General features: G+C 45.7%; 1 protein-coding gene across 4 annotated transcripts in view; it reads left to right on the top strand.

The window, feature by feature from the left end:
• The window catches only part of Cdk8 (cyclin-dependent kinase 8), a 136,361-nt gene extending 114,558 nt beyond the window's left edge, over nucleotides 1–21,803 (top strand). For 2 of the 4 annotated variants that reach the window (XM_084605677.1, XM_084605670.1), the window contains 3 exons: nucleotides 7,922–8,026; nucleotides 11,644–11,688; nucleotides 21,329–21,803. In XM_084605677.1, coding sequence (XP_084461803.1) covers nucleotides 7,922–8,026; nucleotides 11,644–11,688; nucleotides 21,329–21,445 — 267 coding nt within the window. In that variant the 3' untranslated portion in view covers nucleotides 21,446–21,803. Of the gene's footprint in view, nucleotides 1–7,921; nucleotides 8,027–11,643; nucleotides 11,689–18,742; nucleotides 18,782–21,328 lie in introns of those variants that run through there. The other 2 variants (XM_084605692.1, XM_084605685.1) reach the window with 2 other exon arrangements.
• The last annotated feature ends 5,440 nt before the right edge of the window (nucleotides 21,804–27,243 follow it).

Here is a 27,243-nt window from a genome sequence, read left to right as displayed (position 1 = left end):
CACTGTAATTGTTTTAATGAGCTCGCGCCAGCCTCGCCGGAAGCACAGAGTCCACAATGACGGAAGCAGTTCTGAATCGTTTCTTGTTTGACGTCGTTTCATGACGCATTCTACATGGTTATTGCTACCAGGAGGTCAATTTTCAGCTCCCGGCCAGTGCGGAGGTTTAGCGAAAGGCTCTGCACAAGTCGCTTCCTATAGCCTGCCGTCAGTGCACGAATGACACCTTGGTCTAAAGGCTGCAGCAACGACGTTGTGTTGGGCGGAAGGAAATGAAGCTCGATGTTGCTGACGTTGCAATGGTGAGCAGAGCAGTTATCAATCAGCAGACCTTTCTGCCTTGGCTTACCAAGTCGTCGTCCCAGGACTTGAGCCACTTGCTAAAAAGTTTGCTGGTCATCCAAGCTTTCCCGTTCCTTCTGTAAGACACCGGAACAGAAATTGCGTTCTTTAAGCACCGCAGCAATTTGCTCTTTCCTATTACGAGCGGTTGAAGCTTAGTTTACTTGTAGACGTTGGTGGCGAGCAACACGGATATTCTGGCTTTATTGGCCTACCCGCCGTGGGAGCTGTCATCACGACAGGCCAGCATTCTGTTCGGAAGCATTTGCCAGAACAAAGCAGTCTCATTGGCCTTGAATATATCACGGGGGTGGTACCTTGTTGTGATGTGCTTGCCAAAAGCACTCCATCCCAATCTTATTCTTCTTGTTATTTTCTTTTCATGGTCCGGATCTGCGGTTACTACCTGTCCTAAATAGATATATTCGCCTACTACTCCCAGTGCTTCACTACCTAACGTAAACTGCTGTTCCTTCCCTAGACTATTGAACATTACCTTAGTCTTCTGCATATTGATTTTCAAGCCTACTTTTTTACTTTTCCTGTCTAAGTCATCAATCATTCTTTGCAATTCATCCCCTCAGTTTCTAGCAAGGCAATATCATCAGCAGATTGCAGATTACTTAGGTATTCTCCATCTACTCTTATCCCTAACTGCTCTCATTCTAAGTCACTGAATACTTCTTCTAAGCAAGCTGTGTGTAGTACTGGGGAGATTGTGTCTGTGACGTTTTGTTCACTGAGGGGTGCCACCACGCCAGTCTGCGTTGGTAAATAAAAAGGCGCACATGACTGGGTCAGTCAGTGCGCCTATGCCCCCCACTGGCGTGTTGCTCTTCACTCTAATCCGGGAAATGTTCCCAGCCCAGCTTATCACAACTGGCAACGAGCAATAAACTAGATAAACCACGGTCATGTCCACGTTATCCGCCCCCGTGGATCGGCTTTGTTTGCTGTCGGGAAGCTGGAACCGTTTGACGCAGGTACATCGGACTGTACCGAGTATTGTGAATGGGTGGAACTGTACTTCCAGCGAACAACATCACTGAGAGGAAGAAGACTGCTGTGTTTCTGACGTGTTGTGGATCAAAAACGTACTCGCTGCTGCGGAGCCTGCCGACACCACCTTGGCTGCAATTTTCGATGCTCTGAACAAGCACTACTCGCCGAAGATATCTGAGGTTGTGGCCAGTTTCAAGTTTTTTTCTCGGCACCGGCGGGACGCAGAATCAGTTAGCGACTTCATCGCATCACTAAGGAAGCTTGCCGATGACTGCAAGTTTGCATCATTTCGTGAGCGGATGCTGTGGGACCAAATCGTGAGCGGAATCAATGATGTCGCAATGCAGACTCGGCTGCTGGAAACGGCAGATTTGGATTTTGATACCGCCAAGAATACCGTAATTGCCATTGAGGCTGCACGGAGGGATTCCCGTGCATTATGCACTCACCTACCCCAAGCAACGCCAGTACAGTCCGAGGAGTCTGCGAATGTTGTGAAAAGCAAGCACCAGGCAAGTGGGTCTTGTTTCCGCTGTGGGGGGAATCATCGGGCACCCCAATGTCGTCACGTGAGCACCGTTTGGTTCAAGTGTGAGCAGAGAGTTCATCTGGCCAGAGTATGCCAGTCAAGCACATCACAGGCTGCAAAAACAAGGTTCGGGAATGGAGCAAAACCTGTCCACAACCTGGACGACGAGTTGGCGGCGATGGAGTACAAGCCGGAGAAGGAGGGAGCGTACAACCTATGGATGCTGCAAGCGGCTGAGCCAGAGCCAATGCGTGTTGAAGTTTCCATCAATGGGGTGACTTTGGACAGGAAGCTTGATACCGGCGCTAGTGTGTCAACTATCAGCGAGAGAAAGTTTACGCAGCTGTTTCTCTCAGTAATACTGGAGACATCGGAAGTTCAGCTCCGAGGATTTTTCGGCCAAACGAAGCCGGTGGTAGGCAAGTTCATGGCAACTGTGAAGCTCGGTGAGAGCGAATGCGTACTGCCTTTGTTCGTCGTGAATGGCCCAACGCTGTTCTGAAGAAGTTGGATGAAGGAATTTCAGCTCGGAATCAGCAAGCCAGAAACAGTCAACGCGGTGACATCCGTGGAAGAAGTGGTGAGTCAATTCCATGAAGTATTTTTGAAGGGACTGGGCACCCTGGAAGGCGTGGTCGCCCAAATTACCGTGCAAGAGGGAGCCAAGCCTAGATTTTTCAAGCCGCGGGTCGTCTCGTTTGCGCTACAAGACAGAGTTTGTTGAAGAGTTGCAGAGGATGGAGTGTGAGGGAATCATCCAGCCTATGAAGACATCCGAATGGGCCGCATCCATTGTTCCCATAGTTAAGTGGGATGGCCGGGTTCGCCTGTGCGGCGACTTCAAGATTACAGTCAACCCCGTGACGGTGCTTGAGTCGTACCCAATCCCTCGCATCGAGGAGCTGTTTGCAGGGCTAACGGGGGGCGCTGAGTTTACAAAGCTCGACCTGGGGAATGCGTACCAGCAGGTTAAGCTGCACGAAGACTCTCAGAAATTTGTAACCATCAATACCCCGAAGGGCTTGTACTAGTTCACCTGACTTCAGTTCGGAGTGTCATCAGCACCGGCTTTATTTCAATGTGAGATGGAGAACCTTCTGCACAATCTTGGCCATGTCACGGTATACTTTGACGATATACTGGTGACCGGTGCCAACGACAGCGACCATTGGGCTAATGTGTGCCGAGTGTTGGAGCAACTGAGGAGAGCCGGGCTGCTGCTGAAGCTTTCTGAATGCGAGTTCATGGTACGAAGGGTGGAGTATCTGGGGCATGTCATCAGTGGAGCTGGTCTTCAACCGAACCCAACCAAGACTGAAGCCATGCTGGCAGCACCAGTGCCTCGGAATGTGAAAGAGCTGCAGAGCTACATGGGCCTGATCAACTTTTATAGACGGTTCATTCCAAACCTGTCTAGTGTGTTGCACCCCCTGAACCGCTTGCTGGGGGCAGGGGCCCGGTGGTGCTGGACTTGTGAGGAGGAGCAAGCTTTTTGGAAAAGCAAAGAGCTGCTCACATCCGCTAGAGTTTTAGCACATTTTGACCCTGCAAGACCAACTGTGCTGATCACAGATGCCTCACCTTGCGGGCTGGGGGCTGTCTTGGCACAGCACGCGACGGCGGGGGAGGAGTGTACCATTGCTTTTGCATCTCGAAGTCTGGTGGCTGCAGAAAGGAACTACAGCCAGTTGGACAAGCAAGCGCTAGTGCTCATGTTTGGGGTCACAAAATTGTGACAATATTTGTGGGGTCGACCATTCGAAGCAGTCACTGACCACAAGCCACTACTAGGTTTGCTCGCAGCAGACAGACCTGTCCCCAAGTCCTGCTCCCCCAGGGTGCTGTGATGGGCCGTGCTGTTTTCTGTGTACCGATATACACTAAGCTACAGGTCTGGTAGCCGCATAGCACATGCAGATGGACTGTGTCGTCTGCCACTTCCCACAACAGAGTTTCCCGTGGACTTCCCGGCACACGTTTTCATGTTGGCAGGAGTATACGCACGAGTGCTGTCTTCAGCTGCTGTTGCTGACTCCTCTGGCCGGGATCCAGGGGTTTCACGAGTGAGGGAAGCCTTGTGGACTGGCCGCCAGCTGGACATGGGACCTGAGGGGAAACCCTATGAAACACGGTTCTCTGAGAGGAGTGTGCAAGGGAAGGGAACTGTGTGCTCTGGGGCAACCGTGTATTGATTCCTGCATCACTCCAGGGTGACGTATTGAGGCTGCTTCATGAGGGCCATGCAGGGATATCCAAAATGAAAGCTTTAGCACGGAGAGCCACATAATGAAAATATCGTTGCTGTCGTCCACGGGTACCCCATGTGCCAGGAGCAGCAGCAAGCGTCACGGCCAATGCCCGTCATGCCCTGGCCGTTTCCAGTCAGACCCTGGTCAAGACTTCATGTGTACTATGCTCATTTTAGAACACTTATTTTTTTATTGCAGTGGATGCATATTCTAAATGGATTGAGGTGTTCCCAGTTTCCTCGCCATCTGCGGGAGCCACCATTACGTGCTTGAGAGTCATGTTCGTGAACCAGGGGTTACTCAACATTGTGGTGTCCGACAATGGGCCAGTGTTTATTAGTGACATGTATGCAACATTCCTGAAGAAGAGTGGGGTGAGACAGATGCTGGTACCGCCGTACTATCCAGCGTCTAATGGCGCTGCAGAACGTGCCGTTCAGACCGTAAAGTGGAAGTTGCAGAAGGCTGGTCCTGGGGATCTTGAGGTACAAATTGCACGCTTCTTGCTGACTTATCGATTCCACATGAAGTCACGGGATGCAGTCCCACAGAGCAACTGCTCGGAAGAAAAATGAAGACTGCAATGGACCTGCTTTGACTGGATCTGAGGGCCACCGTACAGCAAAAACAGCTCAAGCAGAAGATTAGATGCGACCAGCGAGCGAAACCTCGAATTCAAGAACTGCCTGGGGATATTCGCCAGAAACTTTCGGCCAGGGCCTGCATGGGTACCGGTTGTAGTCACAGCTCGGGGAGCGTTTTCATCGGAACTCCAACTGGCAGACGGACAACGTTGGACGCGCCATCATGATCATCTCCGGCAGGCAAAACCACTACCCCAGGTTGACCGTAATCAGCCGTCCAGCGTAGTCACGGACCCTGGCATTCCTGAGCCCAGTCCTAACATATCCAAGCCGGCAGAGCAGGTTGTCCTAGCCGGCAGAGCAGAAACAGTTCAATGCCCTGTGTGAGACATGATTCTATCCGTGCTGCATTCACTTTGACAAAAATTATGTGCACATGATGCAGCTTCTGTTGTGGCAAGAAGCATGCAACTGTCTTTCGCATACAAGTAAAGAAAAAAGCTGTCGTAACGAACTAATATGCTGCTTGACGTGGTACACAATGGTACAATTAGTATTTCATTGCAGCAATGTAACAGCGATGCAGTAAATAATTACAAAAGCAACGAGACGTGAGTAGCACTTTTGTCTCGGCACAGTGGCAATCCACTGTTGTCTTCGCTCCTGTTTGAAAGGCTGGCCAGGAAACTTCTAAAGATATAAGTTCTCGGAAAGATTTTACGGCTGTAAAAGCACCTCATGACATAACATTTGATTTTAGACATAACCCAGGCGCTAGTTGAAGCGTGTGAACAGAACGATGGTGATCTTTCGTGCGCCAAAACCTTTGACTACATAGAAATCCAAGGAGAAAGACCGCCGGGAACCCCGCCTGCATTTTGTGACAGCGGCGAAAACCTTCATGATGTGCGGGGCGTATAGTAATATTATCTAAAAGATTGAATTATCAAGTTTCACTAAAGAATTGTCATAAACCGTTCGTATCACAGTAATTTTATCTACAGAATGCCTAAAAAATGGTTTTCTGTAGATCAGATGAAAGCTATGCAAAAGCAATATTTCTCGGTTTCATTAAGTGCCTTGTTTTGCACACTTTGTTGGGGATGTCATAGAATCGTTCTGAAATTGTAAGTACCTTCGTGCGGCTATTTTCGCAATGCGACCCTATAGCAATGGGCCGGCCTCTTAACAGCTTTGTTGCATTTTGAAGATGCTTCGCTGTACAAATTGCGGGTTGAAGCATCCTCAATATTCACGGTCCAGCATACTCGAAAGAGTGGTGGGAGCCTATGGATACGAGAGAGAGAAATATGAGTAGCCGTTAAAACGGTGTGACGCCATTCTGGTGTAAAACTGAAAAGGTTCGTTCGTTTCATTTGCACTACGTGAACTAGTTCATGTGGTGCTGCACTTCACCATTCGTTTCAGCGATGCAAGATGGCGTCCTCTGTACCACGCCGTTCGTTTCAAAAAGTGCAGACGTCACGCAGGTCGAGTTCACGAAAAGTTCAGCAAAACTGTGCACCTCCTCAGCGGTCAGTGCCGAAAGAGTGCAGCTGCAGCTGCCGCATGAAAACAGATGACAGCTTGTGCAACGATGGCTTGCGTGTTGTGATAAACAGTGAAGCAACCCTTATTCCACTCGTCAACGAGAACGGTGCCTGTGTTTGCCAAAGAAACGACGACGCGTACTTCAAACCATGTCTACCAAGTAAGCACGTGCATGCGTTATATAGTTCATGCTGGCTTCAATCGTGATCGAAGTTTGTTTGCGCTTCGTGCCAGCTGCCGCATGATGCGCGCATACACATACATCGATCGAGGCTGCTTCGTGTCAACGCTTGCGATATGTGCTGTTTGAAAATTGATCTTATTCGGCATGTTGGCGCCGGTTGATGTGAGTGGCTATATAATTCACAGATAGCTGACCACGTGCAGTCGGCTTTTGTACATATATGCATCGCATATTCATGAATGAATGAATTCTATCGCCTGTGTATATGCCGCTCGATCAACGGCGCTAATCATCCCAAACATGAAGATTTTCAAGTATATCACATCGCATATCGTCTTGTGCAAATGCATATATATGCACCTTTAGCGGCAGCCGGCGATCGAAGCGCACATGGTCATGATTGAAATATATAATCAGCATGCATCACACCGCATGCGTGTGTCTACTTCTTGAGTATGCGTAGCCGATACCTCGGCGAACTCGATCGTGTTCTCGTTGACAAGTGCCGTTTATTACAAAGCAAGGGCCAAAAGCATCGCGGCTGGATAATGTCAAAACTTCGTTGTCATGTGCTATATAAAAATTCATCAAGTTAACCGGAACGTTGGCGTCGGCTGACGCGATGTTGCACACAGCCGGACGCAGCTTGTTGGCGACGCCAAGGCTAGCAGACGGCCCGGCCTGCACTTTACCATTCGTTTGTAAGTAGCTGGTGCCGATGCTGCACCTGAACTGCTGGAACTGGTGCTGCACGCTTGCGGCACCACCGCAGAACTTTACTGAACTGGTGCAAAGAGTGCAGCTGAATCGAACAGACCTAAAGCCTGCAGACGTGCAAAACATTGTCCGAAGTGGCACCGTCGGCCACTGCATGTTCCTAATGGCGAAACTGAAACTATGTTGTGTGCCATGCAATTCAGATCTGGAGAGGTCTGTTGGACGGTCGCTGACTTTCCCTCTGAACTAACCGATGTGGGCCTACTCATGTCCGAAGTAACAAAAATTGGCTCGAACTGCCCTCCTTGTTCACAATATCCGAATTTCCGAATTAATGACGGTTGAATTAACGAATTTTTACTGTATTATCCATTTATTCCTGGTGGTATAGTAGTACTCAGAGCAGTAATGCTTCTCTTTCAAGATTGAAAATATATGCGTGTTTGTTTTATGGCCACCAGAATTTGCTTTTAATTGCAGATAATAACAGAGTTGGGATATGCTGTATATAGAGAGGAGTTTGTCCCAACTGAGTCGACGCACTTGTTGCAGGATATCGTTTACTTTGCAGTGAGCCGATTCGTTCATCTTTGCATTGCTATGCCTAGCTGTGGATGAAATGAAAAAGGCCCTCATCAGGGCAAATTAGAGCGTCTCTCGTACTTCACAATGTCCCACATACTTCTGAGCTGCTGCACAGTTCAGGAACTCACCCGACGGTGGCCATGGTGGGAAAGTGCAGCCTGTGTTGCTCTCCTTGCAGACGGCAGCGGCCAACAACCAAGGAGGCACGCAGGACAACAACAACCACGGCCCCAGTGCTAAGCGTGTCCGGATGGCACCACCCACCACCACTGCAGCCAATCAGGTGAGGCCATGCTTTGGAAGTGCGCCCCCTGCTGCCCATGCACCTCTGGCTTCCCTTTGTTCTCTGGTGGGGGCTCTCTGCCTGTCTTGGTTTTGGTCTCCTTCTGGGAGCTTGCGATGGTCTGGAAACTCGTTGCTGCCCTTTGGTGTGTTGCACTGCACTGTTGCCACCCTGTATTGGCAGCAGGTGATATTTTATTGCCGGGACGGGATGCGTTTTGAATCACAATTTTCTCTGCATTGACCCATTCTTTCTGTACTCAGACAAGATGAACGCATACGGAATTTCGAGACCATCGGCAGCAACCTTTTGTTGACCAAGGAGTGCGCAGAATTCGGGCACCACGTGAATATGTGACGTGTTATAATGTTGGGTATTGCTAATAATATGTAATACGTAATCCCAAGTACTAGTTCATTATCAGAGTTTGAAGCATTACCACCTCTCCTCAGCTGCTCCTCAGGCAGTAACACCTTGTGGAAGCCCTCCTGTAGAGTTGTCAGCTGTGAAGCTGGGCTGGTTAGGTTAGCTTATTTTGGATATACAGTTGCGGCCACAGTAAGAGGCATGCTTTGGTGATAAAACAGTTTTCACACTTTGCCGAGTTAAAATTAAGGGATGTATAATATACGCAAGCAAATGTCACTCCCTTTGAATTCGCCATATTTTATTCGCAAAGCCCATGAGTAGAGTTGAAGCTCTAACGCATGCTCTGTAATATTTTGGCCACAGCTGCACTTTTAGCCAATAGTATCCTCAGGAACTTGAGGTGTTTCTCTTTTGCATCAAGCTGATGTCCAGTAGTGATTAAAAGGGGGGACATGCACTTAGGGCGTGGTAACATACAGAGCATGTTACTTTTGAGGGAAACATCACATTTGCAGCTTTAAGCACCTGTGCAAGCAGAAATGGGCACAGCTACGTAGAGCACAATGTGTATTGCTTCATGCCACAAACTGTCATAGACAAACGCGAAGAGACGAACGCAACACAGGCGCACACTACCAGCTGTAATACAGAACGGATCTCGAACTTCCTCTTTCACACCCAGGCCAACTTCCTCCTCTACTCGCAATTACAACACACTCGCACACGTCTTCTTTCTCAAGCGGATATGTCTGGCCAGCGATGAATGTCCGCCACATAGACAAAAACTAAAAAAACCACCACACATCTGCAGCTGCCACAAATCACGTTCATGTTCGCTCCCAGTACATCTAAATGGCAAATTCGGTTTATGAGTTTGAGCAGAAAAAACGCAGAAAAATCGCTGATCACCTTGGCCAATTTGGACAGCTGCAATTCATTATGGCTTTTGCTGTGCTAGCTTTTTCCTTCAAAAGCATAAAATTCTTAATTGCCGTGATTTTTGACAGCTGCGTATATGCGGTGGCTTTATTTAGTTTATGTCTATGTGGCGGAAGTTGTGACGATGTGAGTGGTGGACTTGGTCTTGTATTCGTTGCTTGGGCGCTACTTTGGATCTGAAGGGGGCTAACATTTACTGCTGGCGCTTATGAAACAACAGGTGTGCGAGTGTGTTGTACTTGGGAGTAGAGGAGGAAGTTGTGCCTGCGTGTGAAAGAGGAAGTTCGGGTTTCGTTTTGTATAACAGCTGGTAGTGTGTGCCTGTGTTGTGTTCCTCTCTTGGTGTTTGTCTACGTTGCACCACAGTTCAGAGTATTATGCACCAACTTGCCCCAGAAGCTGTTATTCTGTGTATTGCTTCATGTGCAGCCCTCAGTGAAAACCTGGGCAGTGCCCAACTTTCCACTTGCACGGGTTGCTCAACTTGCCACGTTTTGTCAGCAGCTGTTGATGAAACCACCAGTGGCCATCCAGAAGTGCTCTGGCCTGTGTCACTTTTGAGTGGTTTGTTCTGCGACAAGTTGAATGCTGCTCAGTTCTGTTTGCAGGCAGGGCTTTGGAGTCAACATGTATCTCTCTCTTGTGTGGTGTATCCACTCGTATTGCCAGAGGTGCCTGAAGCTGTAACTGTGTGGAGAGAGAGCCACAGTATTGGGCCATCCTAAAGCAACCAGCTCCATACATTTTCGTGGAGAAAGGAAGCTTGCTAGTGGAACTGAGTGGGTTCATAGCCTTATGCGATACGCTTTGACTTTAGGGGTGTGCGAACATATTAAACTAAGAAATCAAATATTGCTGGTATGAATTTATTGACGCTACTTGAATGGCTCACAAGCTTTTGAATAGTTTTCAAATACTATATGGTGGGTACCGGTGTTCTTCGACAACTCTTTCAGAAACAGCAGAGCATGCAGCTTCATTCAGCGCACGTGGAAAAGGGGAGTTGCACCACAGTGTGGTCTATTCATTTAGCGGCATTCATAATTTTCATGCAGCACAGTTTAGCCAGGTCCACCAATCTCCGCCACAATGCCTGGTCCCTTGAAACCATGGCTCATAGCTTGGACCCCTTATCCATTGAGACGTGGGGCTAACAATTTATTTGCTGGTGTCGTCGTAAACAAAATTTTTCTCATGCCTGTAGCAACACTTGTGATCATCCGTCTACATTGGTGTTGCACCTTTTCACAGCTGTAGGATAAAGTACAGTGCTTTACTGTGGGGCTGCCACTAGCGCTCTGCTTCTTTTGCTTGCAAGTAAGGAAAGTTGTAAATATTTGTGTAATGTTTTATTTTAATTTTGTTCTTTTTTTTTTTTTTTTTCACTGTTTCATTTCTATTTTGTTCGTGTTTTAGTTGCTCATATTGTTCATATTTGATCCAGTTTTGTACCATTCGCACACCCCTACTTGCCTGATGTTTTAAAAAGGCTATCAATAAATTTTTTCGTATGGAGGAATCTTGGACAGCTCCTTTCACAGGTGCTGTAGTTACTGCTTGGCTGTGTTGCCTTTCTCATAATTGATGTGGAAATGCTCACACTCAGGTACGTTCTAGTGAACCTTTATTGGGAAACCACTGACAGTGTCCTGGATGCCGTCCAGTTTGGATCACATTAAGTTCTTCGCTCAAGGTTACTTCATGCAGTTTGTTCTGAAGTTTTTTAGTTTTTTTCTTCTGTCATGCACATTGTTCCCCTTTGCTGTACTGTGCAAGGTATGTTGCTTGCTTATTCTTACATTTAATGCTGCCATAGCGCTGAGATGCTCGGATGAAAGGTATCTACTTAAGCAGGTCAGCTTCTAACGCAATCTTGTCAGTGACTGTCGTGTAAAAAAGTAGCCTGTGCTGGTTGTGATAGGTAGTAACTGAACTTACAGAATGATGTTTGGAGTTGGTGTAAAGGAGACAGGCCACGAAGCTGAGAGCATTGCCACATTGTTTCCCAAAGTTGGCACTGGGTTCATGGGGCAGGTTCAAAGTAACATATTGATGTTAAATTCACACCTTTTGGTGATGCCTTGCATCCTCTTCTCAGCCATTTGGTTAAGTGCCTGGAACTTTAAAAAGTTTGTACTATTTCTTTCCTTTCCCATGCCCCCTTCCCTCCTTCCTTTTTTTTTTCTTTACCAGCCCTTCCCTCTGCCCCCTGCGGTGATGTTTGTTTATGCCACAGTGGTACGGCATTGCTGCCGTACCTCTTCACTAGCTCCACTTTTATTGTTTTTTCTTCTTCTCCTCCCCTTCAGATGCAAGGTTACAATAAAAATTATCATGGTTTCAAGAAGCCCGAGGTAAGAGTCCCACCCAGTGTGAGTCCCTGCCCCTGTCTGTCCCTCTCTTTCCCCCAACCCCTACTCTTCCTCCCCCTCACTCCTGGTGTCCTGTAGCAGACCAACCCGGCAACATCATCATCATTCATCTCCCGCTTCTTGAAACCACATTCAGGGGGCCACTTAGTGAGCCCCATAGCGTCCTAGCGCAGGTAGCGCCCGCATAGTGGCCTACTGTTGTTTGCATGAGCTGTCATGGTCATGCCTGGGGTATGATTCTGCTGCATTCGTACCCGAGTGGCTGTTGTTCCCAAAGGGACCATGCTCACTGTGGCAGCCCAGGCACTTCTCTCGTGACCATGCACAGTCCTGTCTGCCAGTCTTTTTTTTTTCTCTGTGACAACCAGACCGCAGCATGGGAAGCTGCAGCAACCCAGCTTTTGTCACCCATTGCCCTGATGTATAGCCCTGCTCCTGGCAGGGGTCCTAGCTCACGTACATTTACTAATAGCTTTGTTTAGCGGGGTATCAGAAGCTGTATGGAGCAGTGAGAGCAATCCTACTTACTGCTCGAATGATGCAACTTGATAAAGGTATTTGCATGAACCTAATGCGCACATCATGGCTTTGTCCTAGCTTCCAACTGGCCCACTCAGGCGCCTCAGTATTTGACGGTTGTTCTGCTTGTGGCATTTGAGTGAAGCAAGTAATGGAAATAATGACATAGACTGTGTTTGTAGGGTAGTGCTCTGAATATTGGCTCAGTATCGTAAAGACTCCATATTACCATCAGAATTGTAGCTGCTATCAGTTGCATTGTAAAGCCTGGGATTGAGTACAACCGATTGTTTTGACTTGATAGAAACTTTCCTGCAAAAACTGGCTTTAAAAACAGGGAATTTTGTCATTTCTCATGCTGCGCTTGTAAGTGATAAAATTGGCTTGGTTTTGAGCCGGAGTCATCCTTTTGTCAAATTTGAGATGTCCACAACATACCTCAAGTTACCAACACCAGAATGTATGATGTTGTGGCTGTAGGAAGAAGGAAAAGAAAATGCACGGGCCTGCTACTGGCTCTGTTGCTGAGCCACCTCCGCTGCCTTGTGCGGACAGAAAAGTAAACAGAGAAGAAAGAAAAAGAAAAGGGAGAAAAAAACGCGCGCCGCAACAACAGCCGTCGTCCACCACCGAAGCGGTGGCGGGTGCAATGACGGCCTACAACAGATAAAAATTCGGTGGCTGGCTAGCCCCCGCCGCAAGCGGCGTCAACCCACCGTCCCAGCGCACCAGAATGTATAAAGCCCCTGCACGTTACCTTGTAAAGAATGCCACTAGATGTGTTTTCCTAGATAACGACAATTGCACCAGGACGATGAAGGCCCCCTCTATTCTGTTGCTGCAGGCAGTCACAGGCTGTTTTGCTTTTCGTAGAGCACCTCAATGGGAAGCTAGCATTAATGCAAGTGGCATATGGCAACTGCCGCACTAATCCAGGCCAGTCCATCTGAAATAATTCATTTTAGTTTGAAATGGCACCTTCCTTCAAATTCAGGAAATTAGATTCTAAGAAAATGCAACTTTTGAACTGCCCCGTTTAAAATATTGGTTACATATATATGTAGTACGTGTTCCTCTGAGTTTGCAGGGGTGCAACTAGCTGCGCAAATTGCGCCATTTTGATACAGCTGCATATTTCTGCGCCATAAATGTGAAATTTGTTACATTTACGCCGCGCTGCGCCAAAATGCCCCAACTAGTCGCAAAAAGTTTGCCATACTCGAGGACAACTTTTTGCGGCTGTGATATGGTCAGTCATGACGTTTCAGACACTGCAGCTTGTGTCACTGGCCTTTTAGTTTTATTTTGAGATAGTGCCACACCGCTCTAATGCCTAGTTGAGGATTCGACAGAATCTCGTCCGTCGATGGAAATTCAGCATATTGAAGAAAATAACGCTCGCTGAAGTCACAGAGGAAAAGAAAAACATGCAAAATATGTTTTCTATGTTTTCTTTTCCTCTGGGACCTTGGCAAGTAAACATACAAAACATAAACACATTTGTGTTTGTTTTGTATGTTTTTCTTTTCTTCTGTGGCCTCGGCGAGTGCTGTTTTCTTCAATATGCTCTAATGCGTACTCATATTTTTCTCTTTTTCGTCCACTTGCCTGCTCTTCGAGTACACTGAAGCATTACTTTTTGAGAATGCTTCACCGCACGAGTCACAGTTCGTGCAGCGAAGCATCCCCATAATGCAAAAGGGCAGTTTGTAACGAGGCACCTCCGATACTGCGTCGCATTGCGAAAAGGGCTGTGGTGGTAATTGTAATTCTGGAGCAATACTCCAGCACCGTGTTTTAAGCGCCGTATAGTTTTAATGGATGTACCTCTAGATTTTTATGCTGCTCTTGGAAATTTTCGGTATTTGGTTGGACATGTACAGTAAAGTTGTTTTTATGCTGCCTTGTCGACAGGATAGACTCACTTTCCCGTCGTCAGTTATGGCTTCTGTGCTTGTGCTAATATAATTTTAGGTGGTACATGTGAAATTTATTTCTGCCTTTAGCAGGTCAGGAAACGTGCAGCAGCCTTAGATTTTGAATTCTATGACTCTGCAGTGGAGCCCAAGGCTGCCAAAATTCTGATACCTCTCTTGTCAATTGGTTAGGATGCCTAATCAAAACAGTTGTTTATCAAGTAAAGGCTTACTGCCCCTGCATTGGATACAGTGCTTGGCAAGATTCGAAGAACGTTTATAGATGCTGGAACATCGAAATACTATAAGGTCTGTTGTGTGCATGAAATATATATATTCTGAGTCATCGCCCACCTCCCCTTAAAGTGTCTAGTCGCAGCCACCACCGCCAGCCCCGAAAAAGCTAATCACGGGCAGGAGAAGCGCTCGCTCGTCGCTTTTCTTTGCTTACGACTTTATTGTATGCTTTTGGCATTTGCCCTTTCGCCTTTTGGTTGCTGTTTTTTGTTTCTTTTTTTCCTTTTTTCTGTGCTTGCTTTTGAATCAGCTTTCTTTTTTTTTTTTTTTTTTTTTTGCTTTTGTATTGTGCTCGCTTTTGGGCACAGACTGATCGCAGTCACAACTTTGAATTAGGCTCTTCTAGAGTTGCCCTCGCACGACACATGCTGTGGATTTCGCAGACAGTAAAATATTGCTGTATGAGTCTTGCGAGCAAGATAAGATCCGGTGATTAAGATTGTCAAAGGTTGTCTTTTTTTTTAGTGTGATAGCATGCCTTGCAGTACACAACGCTTATTTACAAAAATACGTGCTTGTCGAATTCCTAAAAGAAGTATACTAAGCGCAGGTGGCTTCCTAGATTTGCTTTGGACCGCATTCATACAGCCCGGTATTCACATCTCTTCATGTTTCTTTTTTTTTTCCAAAATCAAGGTTTCTTCCCTGTTTAGCAGCTTCAAAATTTGAATTCGTGCTACAAAGTGCAGTTTTTTGTTCGCATGTGTGTGAGCTGTTCCAAATATGGATCCAAAAATTGTTACAAATCCTATTTCAGCTGTTGCACCCCAAGCCTGAAATATCATGCAAGCCTGAAAAATCTGTTCGCTACTATAAACGAAATCACACTGCTGATTATTATGGTAAATGTATTCCTCGTGCGTTCCAGATACCAGTGCAAAAAGAATTACTTACAGAGTATGCAGTTATTACACCTAGAAATTTCAAAATAAAAATATAGATTGATTCGCCTAGTGCTGAGATTGCGGGATATCAAAACTGCAATGCGCAGCGGGGGCAGTGGTTGCCTTGTCAGGCCATTTTTACGATAGCATCTACACAGGTTGTACATAGAGTGACAAAGGAAGCTGCCAAACGTTTTTCTGTTGGTTCCTTCGCCTCCTATTCTGCCTTTCACATTTGTGGTCGTCGACTGGGTTTTTGTTTGTGTCACCCATTCAAGTTTGAAGCTAGATGTAAAGTGCCCTCGTGATTAGTTTTCGCTTGCTTTCTTGATTTTGTTTCACTTGTGAAAAGCTTAATGCACGCACACAGTCGCTGTTGCGGTTTTGAAATAATCATTTATGGAGCAGATTGAAATATAAAAGTGAAAGCTTTTCTTGGCTTATGGTGAAAATCTCACGTGCGTGTGACTTGTTCGCGAGATTCCGCAAGATGCGTTCTTCTTGTCTAGCATTCCTGCCATCTCCATTGCAACGTAAGGGGTGGTCAATGGCGAGCAACGCCGTCAATCCGACACTTGCAGGAGGAGCACTGCAATGAACGCGTGCTAAGGAAACGAAATTTCCACTGTGCGCCACACAGGTGTGCGATATTACACCATGTGCAGCAGCGATGCTCAGGCTTTCGCATTTCTGCAGTGCTATTTGGAAGTTTTTAACTAATATGATATTAGCTATCGCTTTGGGTACCCAGGCATTACAACTTCCCGTACTGTGCATATAAATAAGCACCACATGCTTGACTAGCATCGCTGTTAACAAAACTAAATACAAAGCTGTAAACTGCTGCACACGCCATTTCTATTGCTTGTATAGGATGCACTGGGCAGAGCTAGTTCAGTAGAAATGGAGGCTGTTACATACATTTATCAATATGCAGCAATATGAAGTGCTGTCACCAGCATTTGATATCGTTGACAGCTTATTGTGTGAGCACTTTGCTCTTGTAATGTGACGGGTACTTAGTGACGATCTGACTTGCTGGCTCGGTGCCGTGCACGGGAAAGTTCTTAATAGTATAATAGATTTCTCCGACTTCAGCTCCTGCATGATATTTGTTCAGGGACGACACATTTCATTCAGTTAAGACTTAAGGCTGTTTACCCTGGGGTGGTGGCTTCGTAAAGTGCCACAGCCTTGCAGTTAGTATGATGCCCACAGTTTTTATGCCTCACCTTGGTACTCAAGCCGTAACTAAGCTTATATAGTATAATACCCTAAAAGCCTTTTGTCATTGCAGAGGGGGTGGGTACATGGGATCAGCAAACAGAATCAACAAAGCACTTGAGGACAGGAACAAAAATGCACGTCTTTCAAAAATAAAGCGAAAAGAAAACACATCGAGGAAAAGAAAAAGTGGATGGGCTATACAGAAAGGAAATTTCTTATTACGTCATTGGATGCTGTAAGATCTTCGATGCAGGCAATGGAAGGGGGCAAGTGGTTCTTGGCAAGAAATAATTAAAGAAAATTTTTTTGTACGACAGAATGAGGTATGAACATTATGTGTGCAATTGACGTGTGCTGACGAGTAGGTAGGTTCAGAAAGAAGTTCACGTTTTAGTAATGGGTTAATAGAATAAATTTTGTGAAATTTGGAAGGCCTATTTGTGACTTCATTAACGAAACACTCTCTGTATGGACATAATCAGAAAGAATGAAACATGCTTATCATTTTTGAACTGCTTTGGTATTATCAATTAAGGTACAAAGAGCTATTGCGGAGGTATATTCTAGGAATTCTAGATACTGAAAAAAGTTTCTACGGAGGTGACTTTAATTAAGTTGGCATTGTTAGTAATATATTTCATATAATCATGCTATGAGGGAGATTCCAATCTTATCCAGAAAAGAAAGAGAGTGCAGAAGGGCATGCATTACAGGAATAAGGTTTTTGAAAGATGTCTGTCTCAGGTGGTGCTGTAAAGTTCCTTTACAGTAAATACTGTCATGCACAGGTTTTGATGGATGAGTGTCTGGCCGCACGAGGGTCAGATGTCATCACATGACCAATGCCAGGCACATAACTTTGTGATCATTCCGGTAGTCCAGGTTGTCGCAAAGTCTTGAAGGCCTTAGGCTTCAGTGTAGGCTTTAAGCATTAGCAAAGGACAGCAGCATAGTGACAATTTTAGCTAATTTAAGCACATTATTTAGAGCAGAGCATAAACTATTGACGGTTTTTTTTCACCAGGTCTACTTTCTGAGAAGGTCACTTAAAAAGAAAAAATATGGAATTAATAAACTTGGCAGTGGAATCGAGGCAGTTTGATAAAAGCAGGGTGTCTGGTCAGCCCCCACTGAAAGGGGCCAGCAGTTTGCAAATGGTCGAGACATATCCACCATGGCTTCAGGTATGTTCGATTCTGATACACAGAGCTGAGCAAAAAAAGTTGAAATTAGTTTCATTACACGGCAGTTTGAACATTTAGTGTCTTATCTTTGTACACCTGCGTAGTTGCATCACTACTGCTGCTGTGATAGCAAAATTTAATCATTGAAGCGTCGCAGCCAAGCACACAGCATATTGTAGAATGTGTGGCATTTCGTCTGATGTATGTACAGCTTTTGTCGACTGGGGTTTACTTCTGAGCCCTACACCTTGTTACGCCTCACCAGTGTTCCAAATCTTTTGAAGTTGAGAAGATCTCAAGTCCGACTTCTCTAATGGGCACAGCCTCCACGAATGCTATAGGTGGCCATTTGGCAAAGGCTGTATATGCCTGTGCATGTCCATGTTTTCAGAATGTGATGAACGCAACTGACATGTTCTGCAGGATGGCACGCTCCCAACATGAAACGGTGCATGCTGCTAAGTTTCACTAGCAGTACATTGGCTCCTTTTTTTCTTCTTAAAGTGTTATTATTGTTTGTCATAACATGGAGGAATTGCGCCTCTAGATGACATAATGGGGCATCATGGTAACTGCTGCGTGGTCTCCCACTAGTGCGTAATATGGGGACGGCTCCATCAAATTAGAAGCTTTGACAGACTCGCAGGAATGTGCTTACATTTTTTTTTCTGTTTAAGTTTTCTGCATGATTAAATAATGAATGCTAAATATGATCACCTGCTTACCGAGGCAACTGGGAAGCAGCGAATATTCTTTTTTTGTTATTGCCATACAGTTATTGCCGCACACTCAAAACTTGACAGCCAAGTACTTTTGTGGGCCCTGGATAAATGAACCTTTGGGCTGAATGGTATCATCTGCAGGCAATACTCCATCAGAAGCGAGCTGTTCTGAGCACTCAGATGCACGTTGGTAAGATCTGTTAGCTCGGGAGCTTCTGAAGAGCAAAGCTGCAAGGCTCCAAAGTGATAGTAGCATTAGCCCAGCTGCGTTTCTTCCCCCTCTGCAGGAGCAACATGTGCAGTGCATTTAGTGCCAGTGAAAGGAGCAGTGCTGTGGATGTGCTTGGCTCGCTGTTCCTCTTGCATGGTGGCATGCGTCCTCATTTCGTCGCCTGCATGCTGGTCCTACATTGGTGTGTGCTTTGACAGTTGTCCTGCTGCTCAGGTGAAGGCACCCATGGCTGCACTAGCACAGCCTTGGAGCCAGCCCCTGGCTTCTCAGCAGTGCAGCTGCATTTTGAGGAGGGAAGAGGGCATTTCTAGTTGTGGCAGCTGGGATTCCATTGCAGGCCTCTATGAATGCACACACAGACTATATCATGTTTCAGATTAAGCATCACCTGTGCCCTTTTCAGTTGCTGCTGGAGCATTGAATTTCATCTGAGAGGTATGCTTTTTATGGGAAGTTGGTCCTTTGCAAAGGACATTAAGTACAAGGAGATACATATTTTCAGTGTCTTTTCCAACAGAGGAGGAAAACAGTGTAAGTAAGGTTATGTACTGAGGATCAGCATGTCAGCCTGTATTCGCTCGTGACTTGCACATTTGAATTCAGCACTTCTCTTGTGCATCCTGCTTGTTGTGCTGTGTAAAAGCAGCAGGGATTTTTTAGAGTAACCTAGAAAAATAGGAACACAGGTCCTTTGACCATTTCTGGGTGTGCACAGAGGTTTATTGAGCCTGCCCCCATAGAGTAACATAACCGACAATAGGGGACACTACCATAGCTGCCCTGTGGCCGCCTTTTACTCTGTGTGCACTGACGGAGGCGGCAAGGCACCCCAGCCTAAATCAGGCTCGCACTTTTGTCCTTGCTGCCAATTCTCAGAGGCAACTTATATGCAGTCGTGGAACGACGAGCTCGGCCGCAAAAAGGCCCGAATGTCTCCTCTTGCGGGTTATGTTACTTTATGCCTGCCTCATCTGCCTGCTAGCAACCTGCTGGTGATTTGTGGTCGCAGTTTCATCAGGGCACATGCCACATTATGAATTATTACTGCGGCTGGCTTGTCCTGGCTCCTGTTTAGCAAACTTTGTACCACTGGCAGTTGTCCTGTTTATACTGTCGGCTTGTTTACACGGAAGCAGCTGTTGGCCAGGTAGCTTTGCCAGGTGCAAGCATGCCCAAGTTCTGCAAAATGAAGTATGTACATCATTATATGTAGTCAGTACATGCACCACTTGAAATGAGAAATAACTTCATGGCTTAAAGTAGTGACTAGCAGGATGAAAATACTGCCATGTCATTGGTATCGGCTGGTACGTGGAAAGTTGAGACCCCACTGATGCTGGTTTTGTATCTCTAGCTACGTATGATGCTGCCGTTCTTTTAACTGAGGGAAGCAGTTTGGACTTGCAATGGCATGTTTTGCAAAATTTAAATTGGGGAGATGCTGTACAATGGAGGCACTCAATAATAGAGACATGGAACCACTAATGCAGTAACAACAAACTGTTGTATTCTAGCAAGACTATTAATTTGAGCTAGTTGGTGGTTTTGAAACATGCTTTGCATAAAAGCAAAGTGGTGGAAAGAAAGTAGTGCAGAGCACACAAGACAGGGTTGGTGCCGCCAATTACCAGCCAAGTTTATTTTCCAAAAGAACTACTTTTGAACCATTCGCAAAAAACACTAGCAAAGGAACGAAGGGCTGACTTGAGGATAAAAAAGTTAATTTTTTATATTAACATGTCATGTTTTTACATGACATGAGAACAGATTAAAATGTGGGCAAGGATCTAAGCTCATCTCAAAGTGACAAATAATTGAAGCATATCTTCTCGAGCAAAGGGGCCCTACCTGCATGAGCAGGCCATCCATGTCACTTTCGGATGAAGGAATTGCACACTTGATCTTTGCTCATGTCATGTTGCTTGAGTCATCCTTTGATTTCTTTGATTGTGTGTTTTCCTGTAAGGATAAAAAGTGGCTTTTCTAAATAATAGGCTTGGTTGATAGTTGAGCTTGCCTAGTGTTTCATCCTCGTTTCTTTCAACCAGTTTGCTGTTACGCAAAACATATCTTAAATGTGTGAGGCCTTTACTGACAGATTGTTGAACCAGGTTGGCTCTGAGCACTTCAACTCTTGGGTAGATGTTGTAGTGGTAGTTCTCCGGTAGATCGGCTGTGACTATCAGTGTCAACATTCATGCTAGAGTAGTTATTTTTGCCTCAAATGCTGGAAGCAGCAAGTGCCAGTCATATTGTCATACTGCTGTCACATTGTGTAGTAAAAGCGGAGCATGTTTGCACTATCCCAGAGCAGTCCGTGGCTTGTACACACTTTCCAGGTAGCAGAGAACAGCACTTTGATGTATGCTACAAGGCTCTGTGGAAGGCAGCCTGCGGATTCGATCCTGCAACTCCTTGGTGACATTTGCAAGCTAGCTTCATTTTCAATTTCAGGTAGCTCATGTTTTTCACGTGCACCACTATTGCACATCTTGCTCGAGGACAAGGTGATCGAGAAGCCTAGTGATGGCTTTGTTTGACAGCTTTCTGTACATTGTGAATGCTCACTGGCTGGTTTTTTCGAAAGCCTCTTAGTTCCACTTACAGTGCTCGCACTCGTCCTCTGTCTCTTGTGATCTAGACCCACAGCAGCCTCACCTCTGGAGTGCCACCCACCCAGCAGCCGGTGTTGGCGTTCACTTCTGCCAGCGGTACCACCCAGCCATCGGGCCCGCCCACCTTCTCTCAGCGGTTCTGACGTGCCCAGAGAGAGGGACTCGCTCTTCTAGGTTTTTTCCAATTGTTTCTCTAAAGGCCCATCATTCCTGTGTTTCCTTTACTTTTTTTTTTTATTGTCCAAGTGTGCTGTGGACATTTCCAGTCTTAAGCGAATGAAGTGTGTGGAAGGTGATGTCTCTTCTGTGTGATCTCATCGGCAGTTCATCACATGATGAGCAACCTCAGTGGCTCATATGCCGAGCAGTATGATTGATGATGTCATTGCTTAAGCGCACAAAGCTCAGCCTCAAGCGGAATGTGCCCCAGCATGGCTGTGTTTCGTCAGTTTCTTTTTTCTTGGAATTATTAAAGCGCCACACATGACTGCATAAACAGTACGTTTTCTGTTCTCTGTGTAGGAATGGTGCAGTTCAAGATGGCACAAAGGTGCAAGTAGCATGTCTGCCTGCGAAACATTGGCCTGCAAAACAAAAAAGCAAAGCAAAACAAAGCTAACTGTGACCAGCAGTTGTGGCTGGTACCTTTACTGTGTCATTACCCCATCACATGTTAGTGGAGTAATGCAAGCTTGAAAGGGTGTGTTTGTTGTTCAGAGGGCCCGGGAACCTGCTGACACTTCTTTGTCAGTGTTTCCATCCACCGTTGTCCTCAGCAGCTTGGGCAGCATGCAGATTGAACCAGGATTAGTTCAGGAAAGTTTTAATGTCTGCAAACTGTCTGGTGTGCAAAAGTCTGTTGGTCCAGGTCCAAAAAATGAGCCTGAAAACTGACAAATGCTTTTCAACAAAGGGATTTTAAGTAATTTGTGATACCTACAGCCTAGAGCTGACTCCAAGCATGTTCCCCAGCTCTAGAACTGAATTTGAAGTCCATGGAAGTACATAAAAAATAAAATGCTCATGATATCAGACCAAGATAGGCCCCAATTATTGCACCTCCAGGCAGTTTGTGCAAAAATGTATCATTTCAGGGAAAGCTCATTAATTCGAATTTTTAGGTAACAAACTACACCACTTGGTTTGTCCAAGCTCCATAGAGGCCTGTGTACAAAAAAAAACAATTCGAATGCGAGTTGGTTCCACTACGAATAATTCGAACATGCCACTGCATCTGGGCAACCTGGCGCCCGACACATGTCCAAAGAAATGCCTCCGCAATAGGGCGGCATAGTTATGAGGCTGCACACGTCCAAAACGGACACTGAAGATGAAACCAGGTAAAACCGTGCAAGAGCTGGTAAAGCCTATGGTGACATGACTGGTGTGGCAGCCGGCAGCGCCGGAGGATGGCTGCTTGCTCTTTCTTTCGCGCAACCGTTAAAGCTTGCAAATAAATACTCAATTCGGAAATACGGATAAGCATTTCTGTCCCAGTCAATGTTCATGAAAGGCTATGACGTCAGACGGGCGCTACGAGTCTCGAAATGAAAAACATTACGCGGGAAAACCCCTTTTTTTTGTGTGTGCGTGCGATGTTCATTTTGCCACCCATCAGTGAAAGCATGCAGTCGGCCACAATCATTCAGAAGTCTCCCTTTCAAAAGAGGCAAACATGAAATAAAAAACTTCAGCTTGTGAAGGTGGTTTGTGTTGCCCTGTTCGCAGGGGTTCAGGTTCATATGCTCTAAACTTCCAGCTGTGTAAATAGGAGAGAGGGAGGAAAAACAGTACCAAGAAAAATCATTTGCTATCACATTACAGCTAGTTGTCACTCATGACCATCCTTTTATTCTTTTTCAGGCAAGAGCCATTTTAGTCTTATGAATATGTCTGCAAGATTCCGCGAGTGACAAATACTGCGCCTTTCCTTTCCTGTAATCCAGTTGTAGAATGCCAGTGAACTTGATGTGTTCAACGGAACGCAATTGATTAGAAATGATGAAAAAGGCTTAGAAATTACTACTAATGACTTCAATGACCAATATGTCTATGACAACTTGCAATGCAACCTCTTCCCGTACGAAGTCTGATTTCTTAAATATGACCAATATGTCTATGACAACTTGTAATGCAACCTCTTCCCGTACAAAGTCTGATTTCTTGAATAAGTGTGAAGCTGACATTGGCATCAGACGTAGTCGCGATCGTGGCTTCTGGTTGTCGAGGGACGATGCGTTGGCGACGAAGGTCGTTGTGGCTTTGACACATCGTGATAACAACACTTAGAGTGCGGGGCTCTTTGGAAATGAGAATGTTGAATGCGCCTTCGTGGATGCCCCTCATGATGTGGCCAATCTTCTTGACTTCGGTCATCGATGCATTTACATGATGGCAGAAATCTAAAATGTCTTCGATGTAGCTAGTGAAGGTTTCTCCTGTCTGCTGCATCCCGGGCAGGGGCATACTATTTTCTATTACTTTTGGGTAGCCTCACCATAGTATATATGTCTGCTGCATCTACTCGTGCAAACGTTGTTTGGCGCGATGCTTGCAGACCGCAGGGCGACCGAAGACATCCACAAAGCGAGATTAGAACGAGGCCCAAGTTGGAATGTCAGCCTTGTAATTTGCAAACCACAACTTAGTTACTTGTTTAAGGTAGAAGATAATGTTAAGCTTCAAGACGTCATCCCACTTATTGTGGGTACTTACGCATTCATACGATGAAAGCCAGTCCTCCACGTCCTGATCGTCAGTACCACTGAAGACCGGCGAGTCCTGCTGTCAAAGCACCCCGGAGCATGGAATAGAAGGGGCCGAGGGAGCGGTGCCGGTAGTGTTGGTGCTGGGGTCAGTCATTGAGGTCTGAATTCGGCGGCTGCGGAGGTTCAGGTCAAGGAAATGTAAGATAAGTCACGTGACCTCCACCAAGTGTTAAGCGGTGATCCAGGCACTGGTAGCGGGCACTGGTGCTAGCGAGCAAGACCGGAAGCGGTGGTGACTTGTAGACAGCTAGTCCGCAAAAGCATTTCCTCTTTCTCAGTGATCTGTCTGCTTAATCGAAACTTCTTTACAACTACAGTGATCAGAAATGACTCAAATGCTTTGTAATGAGTAGAAGTGACTAATGACTTGTAATGACCAATATGTCTAAGAACAATTTGTAACGACAATGATTAGAAATGACAAATGCTTAGTAATGATATCATCATCAGCCTGACTATACCCACTGCAAGACGAAGACCTCTCCCATATTTTTCCACTTAACCCGGTGCTGTGCTAGCTGCATCCATTTGACCCCTGCGAACTCTAAACCTCATCCACCCACCTAATTTTCTGCCGTCCCCTACTACGCTTTCCTTTCCTTGGAATCCAGTTTGTTACCCTAAGCGACCATCAGTTATACTCATTTTGCACTACATGACCTGCCTATGCCCATTTCTTCTTAATTTCCACTAGAATGTCAGTAACTTGTATTTCTTTGACCCGCTCTGCATGTTTCCTAGCTTTTAATGTTACCTCAACCGTTTTTCATTCCTTAGCCCTCTGCTTTGTCCTCAAACTTAAGTAGAACCCTCTTTTTAGCCTCAATGTTTCAGCTTCATTGATGCAACTATTGTATACTTTCCTCTTGAGCAATACCGGTAAGCTGCTAGTCATAATCTGCTAGTGCTTGCCAAATGCGCTCCATCCCAATCTTATTCTTCTTGTTATTTCCTTTTCATGGTCCGGATCTGCGGTTACCACCTGTCCTAAGTAGACATATTCGCCTACTACTTCCAGTACTTCGCTACCTAACGTAAACTGCTGTTCCTTCCCGGGGAAGTTGAACATTACCTTAGTCTTCTGCATATTTATTTTCAAGTCTACCTTTACGTTTCCTGTCTAGGTCATCAATCATTCTTTTCAGTTCATCCCCTGAGTTATTTAGCAAGGAAATGTCATCAGCAAATATCAGATTACTGAGGTATTCTCCATCTACCCTTATCCTTAACTGCTCCCATCCCAAGATTGAATGCTTTCTCTAAGCAAGCTGTGAATAGTACTGGGGAGATAGTGTCTCCTTGCCTAACCTCTCTTTATTAGAATTTTGTTTCTTTATGCAGAACAATGGTTGTAATGCAGCCACTATATCTTCCAACACTTTCACGCATGGCTCGTCTACCCCCTGATTTCACAATGCCTGCATGACCGCCGAGGTTTCTACCGAGTCAAATGCTTTTTTGTAATCAATGAATGCTATGTATAAGGGCTGGTTATATTCCAAGCATTTTTTTATCACCTGGTTGATGGTATGGATATGATCGATAGTAGAGTACCCTTTCTGAAAACCTGCTTGATCTTTTGCTTGGCTGCAGTCTAAGGTTGTCCTGAATCTATTAGCGATTACCTTAGTAAATACCTTATATGTAACGGACAATAAGCTGATTGGTCTAACTTTTCAATTGCTTAGTGTCCCCTTTTTTGTGAATTAAAATGTTTTGTATTTTTTCATGGTTCTGGTACCGTTAATGACACCAGTAGTAATGATAGATTGACAATGACTTACAATGAGCAATATGTGTAACAACAACGTGTAATGATTACAATTGATCAGAAATGACAAAATGCTTAGTAGTGAGCAGACGGGCACCGTCATGAGCGCGTCTTCACTCTCACTTTAGGAGGATTTGACTCGGTGAGGTGGGGGTGAGGGATGATCAGCGCTGAAAAATTTAAAAAAGAGTGAGGGAGGGAAAGATAGTTTGAGAGGCGAGGGCAAATGTTCTATAAAAAGCGTAGTTTCTGTATACTATAAAGGCACACTTTCTCCTCCACTGGGCCTGAGTTGCATTGGGCGCCGTGCAGGATATAGTGTTCTATACTTCGGCTCACAAGACATCTGCAGCACTGCAAAAAGCAGAGGAGCACTATAGTAGAGAATTGTGCTCCTACTGTCACTCCCGCCAATTTGGGGGGCGAGGCGATTTGGAGCACAACTGCCTATTGTATAGTGCGTGATCCTGATCAGACTGGGGTGCCTCTGCCTTTTGCAGTGCTGCAAACATCTTGTGAGACGAAGTATAGAAAGGGGCAGTGGGCGCCGTGACGCACTCCATGTCGAATTTCCCGGCGTCAGCCAGGGCGCTGATACTAGATTCGTCGCTCGATTGAGTGACTGTGCTTTAGCTGAAAAACTCTCGCATCGTGGCCACTGGGGCTGGGCTGTGTAGTGGCGGCAGTGTACACAACACAGCTTGTTCGGATCAGCTTTGTCGGCTCGACTGTAAATGCTGCCGTCGTATGCATAGGAGTACCCCGATACATTAGTGGTGCGGGAAAAGTCTGCCTTTGGACTCCATCTTACTTCTAGTTATTCTACTTTACTTTTGGTCGCCTCACCAAATTTGATGATGTCTAGTTATTCTTTACTCTATATCAATATGTACTGGGGAAGCTTCAGCAGAGGACTCCGGAAGGCTTTGCGCTGTACACGGGCTCCATGCTTTCACTTCACCGCGGCGGGATTGATAGATGCTCCGATTGCTTCGAAGAACCAGCCCAGCGTTGATGTGTGATGCGCGAAATAGCATTATGAAAATTAACTGCCGGGAATGCATAAATGCTCTGTGTCTTCTGAATCAGCAATAGATGAGAGTATTGGGTCAATATGACACGATGCAGTGGCATACAGGCTTCTCTACCTGCGCAGCGCGCTTTTTTTTTTTTTTTTCGAAAATGTTTGAAGGCATATTTACAAAATACTTCAGCAGGGAACAACATTTATGTTGATAGCATATCTTGGATTTGCTGAGCTTAGTGAGGACTGAGTGCATGCTCTAAATTAGGTATGGTGTGCATTTAGCTGCTTACTAATAAGAATTAATAATGGGGTCGGTTTTTATACCACACGTGCCTTTTTTTACAAAATGAGTTGTAAAAAAACATGAGAAAGCGA

This window comes from Amblyomma maculatum, chromosome 1 (assembly GCF_055883805.1).
Source record: "Amblyomma maculatum isolate TAMU_Amacu chromosome 1, ASM5588380v1, whole genome shotgun sequence".
Classification (NCBI taxonomy): Eukaryota; Metazoa; Arthropoda; class Arachnida; order Ixodida; family Ixodidae; genus Amblyomma; species Amblyomma maculatum.
This window is presented reverse-complemented; position numbering and strand designations above follow the sequence as displayed.